Source organism: Neltuma alba, unplaced genomic scaffold (genome assembly GCF_004799145.2).
Source record: "Neltuma alba isolate B1F8T4 unplaced genomic scaffold, ASM479914v2 tig00006103_pilon, whole genome shotgun sequence".
NCBI classification, from domain to species: Eukaryota; Viridiplantae; Streptophyta; class Magnoliopsida; order Fabales; family Fabaceae; genus Neltuma; species Neltuma alba.
The window spans coordinates 312,351-332,068 of NW_021634350.1; the positions used below are offsets into that span (position 1 = coordinate 312,351).

The following is a 19,718-nucleotide window of genomic DNA, read 5'->3' on the forward strand; positions in this document are numbered from 1 at the left end:
ATAGAATTGTTTTTAATAGAAGAATACTTGAGTTTAACAAAAAAAAATTAATTTATATTATTTGTAAAATTTGCGTGTTGATTTTCTTAAAATATTGCCTTCATTTATTGGTATTGAAAAACGTCTGTTGATGAAAATTCTCATTTAATATGTACATTTAATAGGAATAGTTTTTAAAAAAATTTTATGATTTTTAAAGAAAAATAGATTGAGATCTAACATTTAGAATAAAAAAAATCCTCAATTAGTTTTCATATTTAAGACTGAAGGAAGTACTGAATAGCTAATTTTCTAATTATATAATAAAAGTTGGTAAAGGTCGATAATTATTTAGATGCTCAATTTAGGAGTTCTTGAGATTTTTTATGGTTTGAACTGATACTACTTTTACATGTTTAATATCCTGATAAATTCTTCTAAGAGTAAATAAATCATACAGTTAATAGAATTAAATATTTTCATTTGAGCCCAACTTACTTAGAAAAGGAGGCATATTTGAAGTTAAGACCTGCCACCTTAAATTAACTGGACATAAGAGAGTTAAGGGTTAGTTTTCCTGTCCTTAGATCGTGACTGAACCCAACTCTTCCCCAAAGTTTTATTACAGAAAAGAAAAAGGTCTAGCTCCACGCGATATATTGGGCTGTGTTTCTTCACCTAACTTTATATATTTAATAATCACATGCGAAAAATAAATCCTAATAATTGAGTTTTGAAAGGGAACAATGTCCAAAGCTTTATCTTTTAACCTAATCAGATCCCAATAGCAATAAACAAATAAAATAATATGATTCAGAGACATAATTGATTCAGTGAGCTCGTCATTATTTCACACATAATGTTGAGGGGAAAAACCCCATGCAACTAAAAGCAAAGTAATTTGGATAAGAGACTGCTAGATTATTAAAAATCACACGGAAAAAAAAAAGAAATAGGAGCAAATTAAATTACTTAGAGATGCATATGGCAAAATGTTGGCCTGAAATAAAACAAGATTAATTACTCAAGTTGTGATTATATGTAGGCCCATTACGATTAACCCAGGCAGGTTGATCGCCAGCTAGAGTTTCAAGTCCTAGTTTAGACACATACAGTACGAATTGATTAGTACATGCTAGACTTAGGGGTGTTTTGTGTAACACTTTTCAGACATACTTTTCTGTAAATCGAAATAAAGTCATTTACATATTTGAAAGGGAACAGTATCCAAAGCTTTATCTTTTAACCTAATCAGATCCCAATAGCAATAAACAAAATAAAATAATATGATTCAGAGACATAATTGATTCAGTGAGCTCGTGATTATTTCACACATAATGTTGAGTGGGAAAAGTCCATGCAACTAAAAGCAGAGCAATTTGGATAAGAGACTGCTAGATTATTAAAAATGACACGGAAAAAAAAAAGAAATAGGAGCAAATTAAATTACTTAGAGATGCATATGGCAAAATGTTGGCCTGAAATAAAACAAGATTAATTACTCAAGTTGTGATTATATGTAGGCCCATTACAATTAACCCAGGCAGGTTGATCGCCAGCTAGAGTTTCAAATCCTAGTTCAGACTCATACAGTACGAATTGATTAGTACATGCTAGACTCAGGGGATGTTTGGGTAACTCCAAAAGCACTTTTCAGACACACTTTTTCGTAAATCGAAATAAACTCATCTACATATTTATTTCGTATACGGTAAAAATACTTTTGAAACCATAATTTTGTTCTTATCTAAACACTCCCTTAATTAGTCATCAGTAGTGGAAAAGAATATATATATATATATTATATATTGATCCAAGAAGAAGATAGAAGAATCTCTCGCATGTGTCATGAACAGTAAAACAACAACACAACAACCCAAAACTCTAATCTATTGTACCTAATTCCCCTGCACATCATTAATTAAAATGAAATGACAGAAATCACTTCACGTTGTGGACGGACTATTAATTATTAGCATCTTCAGAGTTGACTTCTTAAATTATTACTCCCTCGCTGGTTTCTTATTCTGCCTACATTAAAAATGTCATTTTGCTTTCGGTTAAAAAAAAGTATAAAATGCTAAAATAAGTGGTCCCCCTTATTCGACTTAACGTTTTGTCTTAGATTATAACAAATCCACCAAATCTATTAGCCACAACTGAACAATACATTACTCCTAGCATTTAGCAGTTAGAATCATTAAATTATTGCAATGCTTTTCGTACCCTATAAAATTAAAGAAAAATATAAGATAGACAACGAGTGAGGGACAAGAAAAATGAAAAAAGTACTTACCATATCTTGTCAAATTCATATAAATTTAGTCATATTTCACATAGTATGCGTCTTTAACCATGTAGAAACAAGCCTAGGGTTTCACTGATCTTCATAGAGAGATCATACTCCTCTGATCCTAAATATAAGACTCTTATACTTATACTAATATAAGGGTCTTATATTCAGGACCGGAGGAGTAATACGTTAATACTACCTCGGATACTATAAAACTTTTGAACATTATAGGATTTCAAAACTCCTTGAAAACTAATAATTTATAATGATGCGGAGCTAACTAATGAGGTCGTCGGATTGCGAATTTAATTACACTTGTAATTAAATTATTGAGATTTGTTGTAGGGCGGGAATCCATTTGATGAACACAACAAGTGCCATCCCCCCCCCCAAAAGAAAGGGATTAATGAAAAATCCTAAAATTAAAAAACATGAAAAGTAGTCTAGCCAAATGGCATTGCTATATTTTGATGCAAGGAGCTAAGCTATCAGCACTGGCCGTTGACTCATACCTAATCAACCAGCCCTTTTTTTGGGGGCATTTTAACTTTCCAACTGCCATAATTCCAAACTGCTCCTTCCCGCATCACCAAGCCATCGGCTTTTTCCCAGCTTTTTCTTTTTACCCGAACACCCCAAAAGAAAAATTAGGATAAAGGGCATCCAACACCCCTAATTATTTCCTCATTATCAATTCCTACTTACTTTGCCTTTAATTAATTAATGGTTTCATAATCATCATGAAATCAATAGATTGTACACAGCCCCACTTGTAATTTTAAAATACTACGACTAGGAAAAAAAAATCAGCGAACCAAAAGCCATAGCCAGAAACATAAGGGAAAAAATATTAATAGACAGAGACAGTAGTGTTGGAGAGATGCGATTGGCTGGTCTAAAAGTTAGCATATGCCAAAGTCTACGCAAATACGGCGTCGTCTGAGGTCTCCTCACGCGCTGAGTGACGTCTTATTTCCGTAGACTTCAGATTGGGGCCCACATTCTTCAAAAGAGAATCCACGTCATTTTCTTATCTTTTGGTGCTTTCTGGCCTTGCCTTTGAGCCAAAGTCAGCGAACGGAAGGCATCATTGAACATCCTTCACGGCTTCGAAACGGAGGCGGCGTCTTTAACGGCGCCGTCGTTAACTGCGGTGGCGGATTGGACGGTCAACACTGACATGCTGGGAGAAGACGGCCCTTCCCCTCCGTTGCCGTTGGACGCCAAGCCCGGGTGCTGGTTGGCGGCGGCGGCCGGGGCCAAGGGGTTCCGCGAGGGACAGGTGGCGGTGGAGATGGCCGTAGCGAGGGAGATGGGCATGAGGCAGAGACCTTTCCCCTGAAGATACTGCATGGCGGAGCCCATGTCTTCCTCCATGAGCTTGGCCACCTGGTGCTCCGTCATGGCCAAGGTGTCGTTGGAGGACGACGCCGTTTGGTTGCCGTTGGAGTTGGAGTTGTTGCGTGCGGCGGTGGCTTGGATGCAGTCACCTCCTCCCTGAAAGAGACAAGTCAAATCATCCCATGATGATATAGTTATTATTATATTATCAGACGGAGAAGACGGAAAGAGAAGGTAAAGGGAAAGAGAGCTGGGAAAAGGAAACTAGAAAAGAGAAGGAAAGAAAAAAAATGATTTGTGTTAGGGTGTGAAAGGTGTCTCCGGAGAGAGAGAGAAAGATAGACAGAAAGAGGAATCTGAGAAAGTGGGCACGCGTGCTGCTTTTTAAATTGTCGTTTTATGTTGATTGATAATTGAAGAATTGATAAGGGAAAGGCCAAGTGCGAAGGGCGGGGAGAGAGACAGAGAGAGAAGAAGGTGGTTGGGTTAAGAGAGAGTCGTGAGTCCGACAATATTGACAAAATGATGCCTCCCCTCTATGATGCACATCTTCAACTTATTCTCTATTATTTAATCATCTAATGGCACCAACAAATTCAATATTGGAATCAATTACCATAGTTTAGCATTAAAAAGATAAGTATGCAAGTAGTTCCATTTTCTTTTACAGAAATGAATTATGGGTACCTCAGAGGATATATCAGCAACAAGAGGAGCAACAGCGGCAGCACCGCCCAATCTGCTCATGCTCAGAACCTGTTCATTTTAATTTTCATCCCACGATCAGAATAATGCCCAAATGATGATGACACACCAACTTGCAGCAGAGAAAAAATAAGCTAAGGCTCGCATACCTTCACTTGGAGCTGCAAGAACTTGACATAATCTATTATCTCGTCCAGCATTGAAGCCTTATCTGTCTGTCATTTCATTCCACACACATTTCCCAAAATGATGATTCATTTTTCTTTGTTTCCAGTGAGGCACGGAATAATAGGGAGAGAGAGATAAGGTTGGAAACTCACCTTGTTGGCATTGGGAACCAGTTCCTGCAGGGCCTTCATTCTCTCTGCGATTCTCTCCCTTCGTAACTGCCACCACAAACACAATATCTCATATTCAGAAAATTGACAAAAACCCAGCATTACACACTATTTCTTGCTTGCTTCATCATAATGAGTACTAGTACTTGGTTCTACCAACTATGACGCTAAATCCCAAGTCACTGTCTATCTTCGGATTGATAAATTTTCTTGAGAACCAACGTTTTAAGTTTGTTTGATTCCTAGAAAGGGGGAAACAGAAAAGAAAATGACGAACGGTTTACTAGGCGTATTACGCGGAAAATGACACATGAGGTGGTTGGGTGGATTTTTCTCGGCAGCCAAACAGTTCAATTAATGAGGTCAGAGAAACAGAGTTACAGTAATTAAGTACCCTCTCAGCGATGCTGTGTGGGTCCGTCGCTTGACCCCTCCTCGCCCTAACCCTCTGCTTTGGCTGCGCCGGAGCTCCGTTCTGCGGGGCCTGGTTCGCCGCTGGCGCTCCTGAAGGTCCATAATTCTGCCCCTGTTATTGAAATTAACAAATATTTAAGAAAGAAACAAGAATCTGGAAGTCGAATTTAACAACCAGAAAAGATTGCGTACGAAGTAAATAAATAAAATATATTTTTAGAGATGGAACCTGAGGATGATGGAAATGTTGAGTTTGGTTGGAAGCTTGATGAGCGTCGTGCATAGATCCGGCGAATCCGTTGTACAGAGATTGGACGTTACCGTCGCCGGCCTGTGAAAATTATGTGCAAAAAAAAAAAAAATCGGAGAAAATCACACTACATAGCATCCGAACCCGAGCTACTTAATTCTCAAGCTTTGATATATCCAGCAAAAAAAAAAAAAAAACTTGATGTACCAGCATGAAACTCACCGGAACGTGAGATTTGAAGGAGGAACCGTCAACCACGTCGTTACGGGAAGGCTCGAAGTTTCCTCCTCCGCCGAGAGACAAGGGCATCTGGAGCAGGCCAGAGTCGGCGGCGCCTCCACCGGCAACACCTCTGGACATGAGAAGCTGGCGCTGAAGCATCAAGGCGACGGCCTCGGCGGCGGCGGACTTAGGAGGCGGAGTGGAGGCGGAAGGGATCTGGAGGTTGCGAAACTTGTCTTCGTAGGGGAACGTGGCATTATTGTGGTTGTCATCGGAGGGATTGAGCTGGTGGTCCCAGAAGGGCTTCGGGTTGAGGTCAGGCCAGGAGCAAGAAGGAAGGTTGGAGAGCATTTGGTCGAGAAAATCGTCATGAAGGTCAGGTTGTTGGATCTGGTCATGAAGGGGAATTTGAGAAGAATTCATGGAGGAGGAGGAGGAAGAGTTGATTCCCTGTTGCATTTCGCTGCTACTGGGCTGCATAATCATGTGGATTTACAGAAGTAGCTCTTGAGGTCTGAACAAAATAAACCGTACGGAGCTTACAGAGTGGGGAGGACGACGAAGAGAGTCGAAACGAGAAACAAGAAGAGAACGTTTGTTGCACAGAAACTGCCTCCTACTATCCTCTTCCTCCGATTTCCGTTTTCAGCGTTATATAGCAAACCAAACCACCAGAACATGACTTTTATTTTATTTTATAGAAGCTCTAATAAAATAAGTCATCATGGTTTCAAAATCCTTTTTCACATGAAACATTTCAGGATAACATAGTTGGAGTGGGTAGGCTCGGGAAATTCAACTTTAAATTTATTTCTTTTTTAAAATAAAAAATAAATATATTTATATACTCTTCCGGTCTTTAATATAGAACCCAATTATTGAGTTGGTTTTAGCCCTAAATATAAGATTTATTTATCATATTTATCAATTTTCTCTAAATTACTTCTATGAATACTCCATTAACCATAATCAAGTAGAAAAGAGAGAAGAGATATTAAGAAAGACGATTATGGTGTTTTAGGAAAAATGTACCACATTTCTTATAATTAACTAACTTACCTAACTTTTTTAATCTAATCAAATTAGTTAAATGAGTCTTATATTAAAGACCGTAAGAGTATAAGTAGAACGAAGTAAGTAATGAAATTATTATTACTATTTGATTCATTAAAAATCCTTATAATGAGTTAAATCTCGCGCTTCCATGATAAGTAGAGAAGTAATTTATTAATAGGAAAAATTCAAGAAATTAAACCTGGTTTTTCCATATAATTGGAAAGGGAATTTGGTAATTTTTGCTTGTTTGATAGGTTTACATCAAACACAGTTTTACATAAATTTTTCTTACACTGCAAAGTTATTTAAAATGAGTTAATCCAAACACTACCAAGTCTAAGTAACGTTCGGGATAAGCGTTAATCTTCTAGTTTTGCTCACTATATATTTTTAAACTTCTTGTTAAAATTATGAAATAAAATTTCATTATAAAAGCATATCTTGTAAATAATAACATGTTGAATTTTATGGTTTCCATATAAGATGTCTTCTATTTTAGTCAAAAAGAGAAAGAGGCAAAATTTTATGAAGGCTCAGTCACTACCACATGATGAGTAGGAAAGGGACAATAAATCTAACACATCTGAGTCAAGGAATTGAAAAACAAATGTAGGTTGATTGGTTGAGACCAAAACTATATAGAAACTAATTAGAGGTCCCCTTTACTTACTATCAATCTTCATTTGCAGAACGTTCCATTATTCCATTGCAAATTTTTTATTTTATTTTATTTTTTTGTGGTTACATGTAGACTCGTGGCATGTGTATCCACTACACTCACATGCATTTACGTGCGTCATTAAGAAAATAGCTAAAAATATATTCAAGTTGGCTTCTATGTTACTGAAAATTGGATTGTGAATGCACTCTAAATCAAGATATTGAGTTATTACTTTAAATTGGAGTGAAGTGACCATACTTAAAATATTATTTAAATAAAAATATATTAACTTATGTATTGTGTATAAATTACATATAATCCAACAATATCAAGTCATTCAAATATACGATGGACTGATTTTTTTTTTAATTTTTAAACTCAAATCAATGCAATTCTAGGTTTAATTTAAGAATAAAATATATAAAACTTAACCCGGTTGACTTGTTCATTGCCAAAACTCTTGATTGGATTGGCCAGAAGATTGGTTCGCTAGCTTGATAATATGGTCGGTACTCGAATTGTATTCTAATGCTATGCTTTTATAATTATCTAATTGGGTGACTCTTATTAATTAGTTCATCTCATCATAATCTTGTATAGTTTTTTTTGTGGTTACGGACTGAAACTTAAAAGACATTTATTGAGAAAAGAATTATCCGTTATCTTGCTTAAAATGTGACAAATATATAGTAATATTATCTTTAATTAAAACATCATAATTGTAGCGAGTTTTGACTTGATTGTTACTTGGTTAGGCCAAAAAAAAATGATTATAACAATGGGAATAAGTAATACTTAATATCATTATGGCATTACCAAAATTAGTTCTAATTTCTTAATCTAAATATTAAATAGTGATATTATAGATGATTGAATTCCTTAATTTCCGCGAATTTAATGGACCCATTATTCATATTCTGTTGATGATCTCCCGCGATTTTCTGTATCACAATCATTAGTGGGCATCCACAATGTGGCAATATTCCCCAAATAATTCAAACTCTTCTTCATTTTTCTATTATTATTATTATTTTTATTTTACACGTATAATTCTCAAAATTTATATCAATTTTTAATTTTACAAAGGATTAATATAATATTTGATTTTTTAAGTTTGTCTTTATTTTGGTTTTAATCCTTCAAGTTCCAAACCATAGGTTTTAGTATTTCAAAGGGCAAAATGGTCCAAGTTTTTATTAGATTATAAGGACCAATGTTATAAATGAAAAGAAATTTGAAGGACCAAAACTTATGGCTCAAAATTTGAGGGATCAAAACCAAAATGAAAACAAATTTATGGGACTAAAATTTGTATTATCCTTTTTAAAAAATATGTTTTTAGCCATTTAATTTTGACATCGTTACTCTCTTGTTTAAACTGGACAAACTTAAATTATGACTCTATAATTAAATGTGGATAAATTATGTTCTAAACTTTAATCATTTGATATAATTATTTTTATAAATTTTTAAATTTGTAATATTTTAGCATTTTTAATATTTTATCATATATCTAATTCTTTAAATAATTAAAGTTTAAAATATAAAAATGTTTACATTAAAGAATTAAAATTTGAAGTATTTTTTTTAGTACTTAATTGCATTATCCCTATTTAAATTTATTGAGCCGGCATTTTTCGTTGGATAAGGCCAACAATATTAAGACTGAAGGAATAGGATTAATATAATTTTATTTCTCGAGTATGTCTTTGTTTTAGTTCTGGTTCTTTAACTTTCAAATCATAGTTTTCAGTCTTTTAAGTTTCTTTTTATTTAAACCATTAGTCTCTACACTTCAATAAAAACTTAGACTATTTTGCTCTTGAGAAACCAAAATCTATTATTTGAAACTTAAAGGAGCAAAACCAAAATGAGTACAAACTTAATGAATTAAAAATTATATTAACCGGAAAATAAATATGTTTTGTTTTGCTTAATGAAATTTTAATATAACACATAAATATAGTCAACACTCAAACCCACTTTAAGAATAGATCTAGGAGTTATTGTCACGTACGCACCAATTCTACTTCCATATTAATCTAAAGTTGTTGATTTTTGCATCCAAGCATTTTTAATTTTAAGGTCAAATAATATTCCAACAATGGAATCCCAAGAAACAAGAATTCATCCCATTTTGTCCGGTTGCTAAATATCGAATTGCATTTTCATCTTATTGAAAGCTAAAATTCTCAAAAATATTTATTGTACCACTTTTTTAAGTTTTAATTAACACGAACGATGTCATCCAAAAGGAAAACCAGCTTTCGACCAACACAACCCAACACCAACAATGTCATCCAATACATCTTAATTAAAGTTTAGTTACTTTAAATCACCCTAAATTCATAGTCTCACTGTTCAAATCACTCGTAGAAAATTTAATAAGATGAATAGATAGGTATGAAGAAATATGACTAGAAACAAATGTGGAAGCAAGATGCAAGCTTCATTAAACAAAATAAGCGTTTGAATCAATATTGAACATCTCATTTGATTGCTGCTCTTTCCCGGCATAAAATAGATGAGCTAGTTAGGTGGTTTATTTTGCTCATGCATATAAAACATCAATTAACTTAATTGGCGTAAAGTAGTTTTCATACAATGAAGTTTCAATTACAAATAGTTAAAAATATATTTTAAAAGAATCAACACATTTTTAACAAATAAATTAACTTGTTTTTGTCAATCTTTAACATATAATTAATTAAACTAATTTTTTTAATTTTTACAAGTATCTAACTTCCACATCAGAACTAGAGGTAGTATCATTTATTCAACTAGTCCAATTTTTTTTTGCTCATCAATTACAAATTGGGATTTCTCACTCAAAAAAAAAAACACACACACATTATACAAGAACGATTCTTAAGTTTAAAAACATTAAATTAGAATATCAACCATATTTGTCTGTTATAAAAAATTAAAGAGATGAGTATCAGAGCTCATACTTGTCTGTTTTGGTAATAGATAAGTATAAGCTCTCTGCTTGTCTGTTTTGTTTTAACAAACAAGTATTAAGGCTGTTTTTCTTTTAGTTTTTTAAAACAAACAAAAATTGGGAGACAAAAATAGACCTTTTTATTGTAGTTATATATGCATTGTTTTTATTTACAAAAACAGTACGCCTTTAAAATTTTCTTAATTCAAAATAAGTTTGATACCAAGGAAAACAAACATATTTTATGAAAGTTGTGATACTTCCAACTTTCACATATGAACACATAGAGAGTTTAAAAAAGAAACCAAGTGACAGATTTGAGATTTAAAAATTAGATTTCTTACCGTGTGTTAAAGAAGATGCAAATGGAAAATTTTTGGTATCAGAACACAATTAATTATTGGATGTTATAATAAGTGATGGAGGAAATATTTTCTGATCACTTTGCTTTTTAGACATTAGATACTAATCTATATATGGCATGCAGTTCATCATTTTATTTCATTATTAGTGAAATTTGTTACACGCAAGTTGAGTCGCTGCAATATCAATTCTCTCTGTAAACAACATGGAGATAGTGGATGTTTGGGATGCCAACCTTACCTCTGAGATCGTTATCTTGCTTTCCCTAGATGTCCTTGGATACTGAGTTTCTAGGGGCATATTATGAAGACAAACCAATATATGCAAGCTTTAAGTTAAAAATGTAGATGGTGTGAAGCTTATCCAATTGCATATCATATTGACATATAAAAATGGTCATTTCCCCTCCTTTTGGAAACCCACCAAGTATAGGGCATGGCAATGAAATTTCCAAGGTTTTGACTTGTCAACAAATTTGCATGTTATTGCCACCATTGATCTCTTGAAAACCAACAGTATAGACTTCTTTAGAAATAACATGAAAGGCATAGGTTCTTCAAAATTTATTGAGTACCTAAAGCATTGTCACATTATATCAAATAAGAAGGGATGCTACATAGTATTTCAAGGCGCTTACAACTGTGCATTCCTAGTGAAGCTACTTCGAGGGCATCTTCCAGAGACGAAGGAGGAGTTTTTGAAGGCTTTAAAAGACTATTTTCTTATATATTACAATGTGAAGACCTTTATGAGACTCTGCAGCAATATTGGTGGCGGTCTGTAGAAACTCACTTAAAGAGTGAGAGTACATAAGATAGGGAAGTCGCTCTAGGCTGGGTGAGATAGCCTGCCTCCTTACATCTAATGTCTTTTTTAAAAAAAAATCGAGGACCTTCACCACATCAAGGATTTGTCTACCCATACTAGTATTTGGCATAAGTTGGGTCATTGTTGGAAGATGTATACTGCTCCCTTGATGAAATAAATATAGAAGTATGAATAGCTTTTTTATTTTACTGTTACAATTTTTTTTAGTTAGACAAGTGTATATTAATAATATGAATTTAGAGGTGTATACATGACTCTTTTTTTTTTTTATCAAGTAAATACATAATTGTTTAAACTTAGAAGCAGAATAAAATCTTACGAACTCAGCCCTTTATAAATATAATAAGTGCGTAAACCTTTTTTATGATATAAATAATAAAAAAAGAAAAAAAACTATGTGCTTTCACTTTTATGAAAATTTTTATGTCATTAGGTGATAATACTATTTGGCGTACACCCAACTTTCATATACTAGGCAAATTTTTTTTGGCCTATATACCACTAGCAATAAGTTCACTCACTGTCAACTTTTTTAATGAAATTATATAACCTTATTTATCTCTAATAACTATTTTCTTTTCTTTTCTTTCTTTTGTTTTTTAAAATACTTTTCTTTCTGGCATATCCATTTGCGATTTTGTCATTGCACTAACAATCGCACTGTCAATTGTAGAGCGTCTTGTGCAAGCATCACCCTTTACAGTTTTGGCATATATCTTGTGCGAGCTATCACTTCGTACAGTAACACATGGCTGGTGAATAAATTGTTTACATCTTTCTTTCTCTTCTCGAATGAATGACTTTTGGCTTTTACATGCTTTTGTCCTATTTGCTTGGTTTTTTGTTATTTGTTCTTCCTTTGCCAATTGCACCGCCATGAGCTCGAGTCACAATACTTGGCCACCAATTCCTATTCTCTCATTCATAGTCACCCCCCATATTCGCTCTTCAAGATTGTTGATGCAGCTATCTTAGGGTTAGGTGGAAAAATCGCAAATAGAGATGTTAGAAACCTGCCCACACTGTTAGTGCTAATGTGTAAAAAAATATCCAAGTGGCACTTACTCATTGGAGAACTAGATAACCAGGACCTAAAGAACCGGAGGTAAGTTTTCTCCTTTAACAAATAACTTAACTTTTTTTGTCAATTTTTAAAACGATACTTAATTAAACTAATTTTTTTTCATTTTCTACAACTTAGTTATTTAACTGCCATGTCAGAATTAGAGGTAGTATAATTTACTCAACTAATCCAATTTTCCTTTACTCATCAATTTCAAATTTAGATTTCTCACTCAAAAAGCACTCAGACGCACATATTATACAGGAAGAATAATTCCTAAGTCCAAAAAGATTAAAATAGAGTATGAGCCATACTCGTTTGTTACAAGAAAGAGACAAGCATCAAAGCTTATATTAGTTTGTTTTGTGTAATAGATGAATATAAGCTCTCTACTTGTTTGTTTTGTCCTAAGGCCCTTTTTCTTATGGTTTTTAAAAACTGGGGATGAAAATAGACATTTTGACAGTAGTTACATATGTATTGTTTTTATTTACAAGAGAAACACGCCTTTAAAATTCTTGATTCAAAATAAGTTTGATATTAGGGAAAACAACATAATTTATGAAAGTTATGATACTTCCAACTTCCATATATGAAAATGAGAATAGTTTGAAAAGGAAATCAAGTGATGGTTTGAGATCTAAGAATCCGATTTCTTCCTGTGCTAAAGAAGATGTGAAGATCCTACAAAAGGAAAAATTCTTGGTATCAGAACACAATTTGATTGATTGTTTAGATGTTATAATACAAGATGAAAAAGGTATTTTCTAATCACTTTTCTCTGAGACATTAACATTAATTTATATATGGCATGTAATGAAATCAATTACATAAAAATTGAGTCGCTGCAATATCAATTCTCTCTATAAACTCTCTGAAAGAGTGAGAGTACATAGGATAGGGATGTCACGCCAAGCTGGGTTAAATAGCCTGTCTCTTTACATCCAATGTCTTTTTTGGATTAAAGACCCTTCACTAAGTTGAGGATTTGTTTACCCATGCTAGTATAGTATTTGTATGGGTTGGGTCATCATTGGAAGTGTGCTGGTCCCTTGATAAAATAAATAAAGGAGCGTGGATAGTTTTGTTTACCATTACAAAGTTGCTAATAAGAGTTGATCCAATTAATAAGGAATCGATTCATAACTGATATGGTCATGAGTTCGAATCTTGCTGCTAATGTGAGGACTTTGTTAGTAGACAATCTATAAGTATTTATGTAAGAAAACTAATTGTTTTGTATAAAAAAAACTTTTTTTAGTTAGAAAAGTGTATAATGATGACATGAGTTTAGAGGTAGATACATAACTGTTTAAAATTAGGAGCAGAGTAAAATGTTATGACCTCGGCCCTTTATAAATATAATACGTGTGTAAACCTTTTTTATGAGATAGATGATAAAAAAAAGCAAAATAAAACCATGTGCTCTCACTTTTATGAGAATTTTTATGTCATTAAGTGAAAATACTATTTGGCGTACACCCCACTTTCACATCAATGGGAAATTTTTTTTTGGGCATATATATCTTTGGCAGTAAGTTCATTAGCCATCAAAATTTTCCAATATTGCACATTGGATGGTCTTGGCAGCAGAATCTCCTCTTTTTTTTTTTTTTAATGTTGTTTCAGTTTTCTTAAGTTATATCCTTTTTACTAATCAAGAGACCAGTCCCAATTAAAAGCTGTACATAATTTCATTTCATTTCTATAAGTTATCATAATTTTTAATGAAATTATATATATAACCTTATTTATCTCCCATACCTATTTTCTTTTCTTTTCTTTCTTTTGTTTTTTTTAATATTTAATGTTATCTAATGATATAGGATATTTCTGTTACCCACGTTTAAATACATTTAACTTTAATTACTTAAGATCGTAATTCGTAAAAGTCATCTCATAGATTTTCAATCATCTCACCTAATAAAATAATATCACCGAAGACGAAAATCTGTCACTTAGCAAATTGATTCTCAATTGCTTATGAAAAAAATGATCCTAAATTTCTGGATTTGAGTTCTATATAAGGACTGAGGCTTAGGTCCCTTCTTTTAATTCCCCACATATTTTCCTGGAAAAGAAGATGCTGAGCCACAAGCTTCCAAAAGATCTCATGGAGGAGATTTTTGTGAGGCTGCCTGTAAAATCCTTGTTTCGGTTCAAATGTGAAGCCAAATCCTGGTACGCCCTCATCACTGACCCTTCTCTTATTGCCAGACATCTTGAACGGTCCAGATCTACCAGCAAGATTCGCCGCCTGAAGCTTATCTTCGATTTTAGCAAAGAGGTGTTTGGGATGATCATATTGCCCTCTGCAATTGGATCTTTTTGTGGAAACAAAGTTTTTGTACTTGAGGAGAGTCTTGCTGTTGCTGAATATGATCATAATACTAAAAAAAATATAAGATTTGGGCGATGAATGTGTATGTTGATGAGAGTAGTTGGACTAACACATTTGAGATCGAACCACTTTTTGAGTTTGCCTTCATATTAGGGCCTCGGAGGGATGGTGAGATTCTTATTGAAGAACTTGGTGATGGTGATGGATCGATTTCTTATAATCTTCAAATCAACACAGGCATTGGTGATGGTGAGAGTCTTGCTTAAGCAGATTTTAAATCCAACTCATGATACTACCTGCCATCCTTAATACTACCTCCGGTCTTTAATATAAGATTTCATTTGACTTTTATTTTAGTCCTAAATATAAGATCCCAATCCACTTTATATCTCATATTTATACATTTTTTCCCAGAAAGTCATTCCAATAATAATAATTCTAACCGGTACACTTGATTAGTAAGAATATTTTAGGAAAGACAACACCTATTCATTACAAATAATTAACTTAACTTATTTTCTTAATCTCCTCACATTAGTCAATTAGTTCTTATAATTAGGACCAGAGGTAGTACAAGAGAGATAAAGTATATTAAAATCTTATATTTAAGATTAAATTTAATTTTGAATTGGTCCTTATATTAACGATTGGGTGATATAAAATTAGAAGCACATTATATGTGATGCTGCCATGTTCGAACTGGTGGCTTAAGAGTAAACGCAAGACACTTCCACCTTTAAGCCATGAGCCATGAGCTCTCAGTTTTAACTTCGGCGACAAAATCGGAGTTGTATTTTTTTTTTTAATACCAGAATTTTAAATAAAATGAAATTAAATTTATTTCCTACAGAAATAATGTCAAATTAGATTATTAAGTTTCACATTTCATTACTTACTATTTCATAATCTCAAAATCTACATTTTCTTGCTTTAACATTATTATCACACAAATTATTTTTTATTTAAACTTTTTATTTAAAGAAATTATAAATAATGCCACACATGCGACATCGTGCAAGTAACTTAAAAATTCAAATCCATATTGACTTATTTAAAATATAATGTTCAAGCTATTTTATCGTGTGATTTTCATATAACTTATATTAGGAACTCTCACTGATTTAGTTCAAACCAAAATTTAATTATTAGTTAAAGTATAATCTAGTTTTTTAATTTTATATTAAACTTTAATTTGGTCTTTTAATGTTAAAAATTATATTTTTAGTCTTTTAACCTTAAGATTGTTAGGCTTAAATGATGATTTTTTTTTTTTTGTAAAAATCATAATTTTTTTAAAAATTAAATTTAATATGATAATATTTGAGAATGTTTTGGAAAACTATATTAGAATGTTTGGGAAAACTATATTGGAGGTAACTATACTTTTTTTGATTAATTTTTAATTTGGTACCTATGTGTTTTTTCTCTTAATTATATATTTAATTTTTCTTTATTAATATCGTTAAGCCTTGTATAGAGTCTTAAAAAGCTAATAGAAAAAAGTTACAAGAGCTAAATGTTGCTAAAAAAAATTAAATGATTTAATTAAGAGAAAAATACACAACTACTGAATTAAAAATTGAGACAAGGTAGATATACCTCCAATATGGTTTTTCAATAATTTATCAATATTTAAGATGTCAATGTTATCATTTTTTGTTAATAATTCTAGGAATAAAGAACTAAAATTATATTTTTTAAATTTAAAAGATCAAATTTAATTCCGTTATCCACTTATTTAAATAATTTTTTTGTGAACCACATTTAAATAAATTTAGTTTAAACTAAAATTGAGTTATTTAAAATCGTAAGAGTCATCTTTCAATTATCTCACCAATTAATAAAATCTATCAATCAGCAAGCTGATCCTTAATTAAGATCTCTTGATTCTTGACATTTTGTTCGGCACAATTCACGGGATTTTATTTTTATCTCCATCGGTTAAGGGATTTGGTAAAAAGATACAAAAGAAAATAAAAGGATGCAGTTAAGGAAATTCAAAAAAGAATTTAATTACTTGAATCAATTTATATTATCTGATAGGTTTTGAATTGTCTCATCAAATTTAAATCTATCAATAACTAATGATGAATAATTAATCCTTCAATTTAAGTTTTTAAATTTGGAAAAATGAAATAAATAAGCTATTTTTATCGTGTGATTTTCAATAATCTCACCGAATAAATGGATCCTCATAAATCCTCATATTCATGTTTATCTATTCAAATTAATTCGTTTTTTTCCCGATACAAAAGAAGAAATTAAACAGGGTGTTTAGTTTGCCCAAAAAACACTTAAAGAAAGTATTTTCATGTTATCTCATATTTATTTTAAATATTATAAAATTACTTTTAAAATTATAGTTTGGTTTTATTCAAATACTCCTAAATCACTATCAACATTGACCGGGGGAGTTAATTATATCATTAACAATCATGATCCGCCTGAACCATCTTTGGTAAGCCATCTATAATCTCGTTTTATTCACAACATATCTGTTGCATTTTACTTCCCATTGAAAAGCATTTAAAGCAAACGTCTTCTTTTAATTTCTAGACTTTAAGGACTAAGGCTTAGGTCCCTTCTTTTCATTCCCCACGTATTTTCCCGGAAAAGAAAATGCTGAGCCACGAACTTCCTGAAGATCTCATGAACGAGATCATTGTGAGGCTGCCTGTAAAATCCTTGCTTCGGTTTAAATGTGTAGCCAAATCCTGGTACGCTCTCATCACTGACTCTTGTTTTATTGCCGAACATCTTGAACGGTCTAGATCTATCAGCAAGAGTCGCCGCCTGAAGCTTATCTTCCAATTGGATAGTTTCACTCGGGTGCCCTACATATCCTTGATTTCTAAAGACCAACCTTATGTGCTGCATGATATAGAACCTCTCCCTCATAAGGAGTATTGGGGCTTTTATGGTCAATGTGATGGGATTTTTTGTCTGCACGTGATCAATATCAATGAAGAAGGTGATAATGAGCATAAGCGCAAATTTTGGGACCCCAAAAACAAAGGATATAATCCGGATAAAGGCAACTTAATCCTTTGGAATCCAGCAACAAAAGAGGATAAGCTTATTCCGGTGTCTCAGTGCCTTCTACCTAAAAGCATAGCTTCTGTCATGTTTGGATTTGGGTTTGATCCCATTACAAAAGATTACAAGATTGTTCAAGTTTCAGATTGGCCTTTGGAAGGAGGAGTACGTCTAGTTGAAGTATATAATCTTAGTACTGATTCTTGGAGGGTACTAGATGTTGTTGTCCCAGATTTTGAAGTATGTTTTGGAGGTTGTACGTCTTATTTGAATGGAGTTTATTATTGGTTAGTTTTTGGCTTGAATGGGATCACCAGGAGCTCTATTTTGAGTTTCGATTTTGGCAAAGAGGTGTTTAGGATGATGCAATTGCCCCTCGCGATTGATTCTTTACATGGACCAAGCGATGTTTTTGTACTTGATCAAAGTCTTGCTTTTGTTAAACATAGTTATGCAACTCGAAAATCTAAGGTTTGGGTCACGAATGAGCATGGTGTTGAAAGTAGTTGGACTGAAAAGTTTGAGATCGGACCACTTGATGAGTTTCAATCCATCTTAGGATCTTGGAGGGATAATGAAATTCTTATTGACACATTTGGTGGTCAAATGATTTCCTATAATCTTCAAAATCAACACATAAATGCTCCAAAAATGAGTTATGATTTTGGCCATGTGGATAGTTTGGTTCCTTTGATAGAAGAGATCTTTGGTTTTGACTATGTGGATAGTTTGGTTCCTTTGGTGGGGGGGAGGAAACACAACAAAATATGATGAAGATATATATTTTATTTTCATAATCTCCCTAATTTGTTCTATTTTTTTAATTAATTCATTGACTGTATTGTTTTTGTGTTGCCAATGGATGCAGACAATTATTTATTTTGAACAGAAATCGTAAGGCTTAAGAATTTCATTGGTGTTGACCTTTTCTTTTCTTACTTGAAATTTTGAACAGACCTTGCATTACATTATTAACATTGGTATTTGATGATGCTGTTAAATTTATATCATTTAAAGTTTAATTATCCTTGGTTAATAATAGGGAAAATCCCAATTAAATCCATTTGAAATAATACAATTCCAATTTAGGTCGATACTTTTAACAAATTCCTAATTAGGTTAAGAAGCCTAATTAGGGATTTTCAAATGTTACTAAAAGACCAGAATGTCCCTTTGTAATAAAAAAAGGAAAATTGAATGTAGGTGTAGGCCTGATTTCAGATTTAATTAAAATTTTTTTAATGAAAAACAATTAAAAATCAAGATAAAAAATACATGATAATGAATTAAAGATTTATAGAATTCTTCCATATCTATTAATATTAAATTTATGATTTCTCAAATCATGTAACGATTGATCAATTCATTCTTTTCTTTTTTTTTCTTGAGAAGAGGGTTGCCAGTGATACTTCTAGTGGAAGGAGAATTGGCACAACAAGCAAAAGAAGAATCATCTTTGATATGCCATTCCTATAGTATGAACCAATATCTTATTCATGTTTCAGTTTGTGCCATTGTTTTGATTTAAAGTTGAAAGCATAATAATCCTTGAGATAATATATAATAGCATATGATCATCTACGTTTGTGTAAACTATCGTGAATCTCCAAACCTAATAGAAGCTTTTCTTCATGACCAACTTCAAATCTAATTAGATTATCAATATGTTTGTGTTGATTACATGATTCAAAAGAGATTCGTTGAGCAATGTTCTATATCTTTTTGATATACTCTCACATTCAACAATATAAAACGCTGTATGTGGAAATTGTTGAATAATCATATACATATTCATATTCTTTATCCATTAGTTTTTAGTTAACCTATCAACCATTTTTAGTCATGTGTTAATCATATTAGTTTTAAAAAAATTTCAATTAAATCTAA

The 19,718-nt window shown here is 32.4% G+C and overlaps 3 protein-coding genes across 3 annotated transcripts; 2 read left to right on the forward strand and 1 right to left on the reverse strand.

The window, feature by feature from the left end:
* Positions 1 to 2,983: 2,983 nt before the first annotated feature.
* Positions 2,984 to 6,165, reverse strand: LOC114749624 (transcription factor bHLH66-like). The gene is made up of 7 exons (XM_028938145.1): positions 5,543 to 6,165; positions 5,300 to 5,401; positions 5,051 to 5,182; positions 4,639 to 4,704; positions 4,468 to 4,533; positions 4,301 to 4,369; positions 2,984 to 3,769 (listed from the first exon to the last, which is right to left on the reverse strand). The coding sequence occupies exons 1-7, from the start codon at positions 6,026 to 6,028 to the stop codon at positions 3,374 to 3,376; spliced, it is 1,317 nt and encodes a 438-aa protein (XP_028793978.1). The 5' UTR covers positions 6,029 to 6,165; the 3' UTR covers positions 2,984 to 3,373.
* Positions 6,166 to 14,537: 8,372 nt separating this feature from the next.
* On the forward strand, positions 14,538 to 14,873 carry LOC114749613 (putative F-box protein At3g47150). The gene has a single exon (XM_028938134.1). It carries the CDS (start codon positions 14,538 to 14,540, stop codon positions 14,871 to 14,873), a length of 336 nt encoding a protein of 111 aa, XP_028793967.1.
* Positions 14,874 to 17,414: 2,541 nt separating this feature from the next.
* On the forward strand, positions 17,415 to 18,602 carry LOC114749614 (F-box/kelch-repeat protein At3g23880-like). Its single transcript, XM_028938136.1, has one exon. The coding sequence runs from the start codon at positions 17,415 to 17,417 to the stop codon at positions 18,600 to 18,602; it is 1,188 nt and encodes a 395-aa protein (XP_028793969.1).
* The last annotated feature ends 1,116 nt before the right edge of the window (positions 18,603 to 19,718 follow it).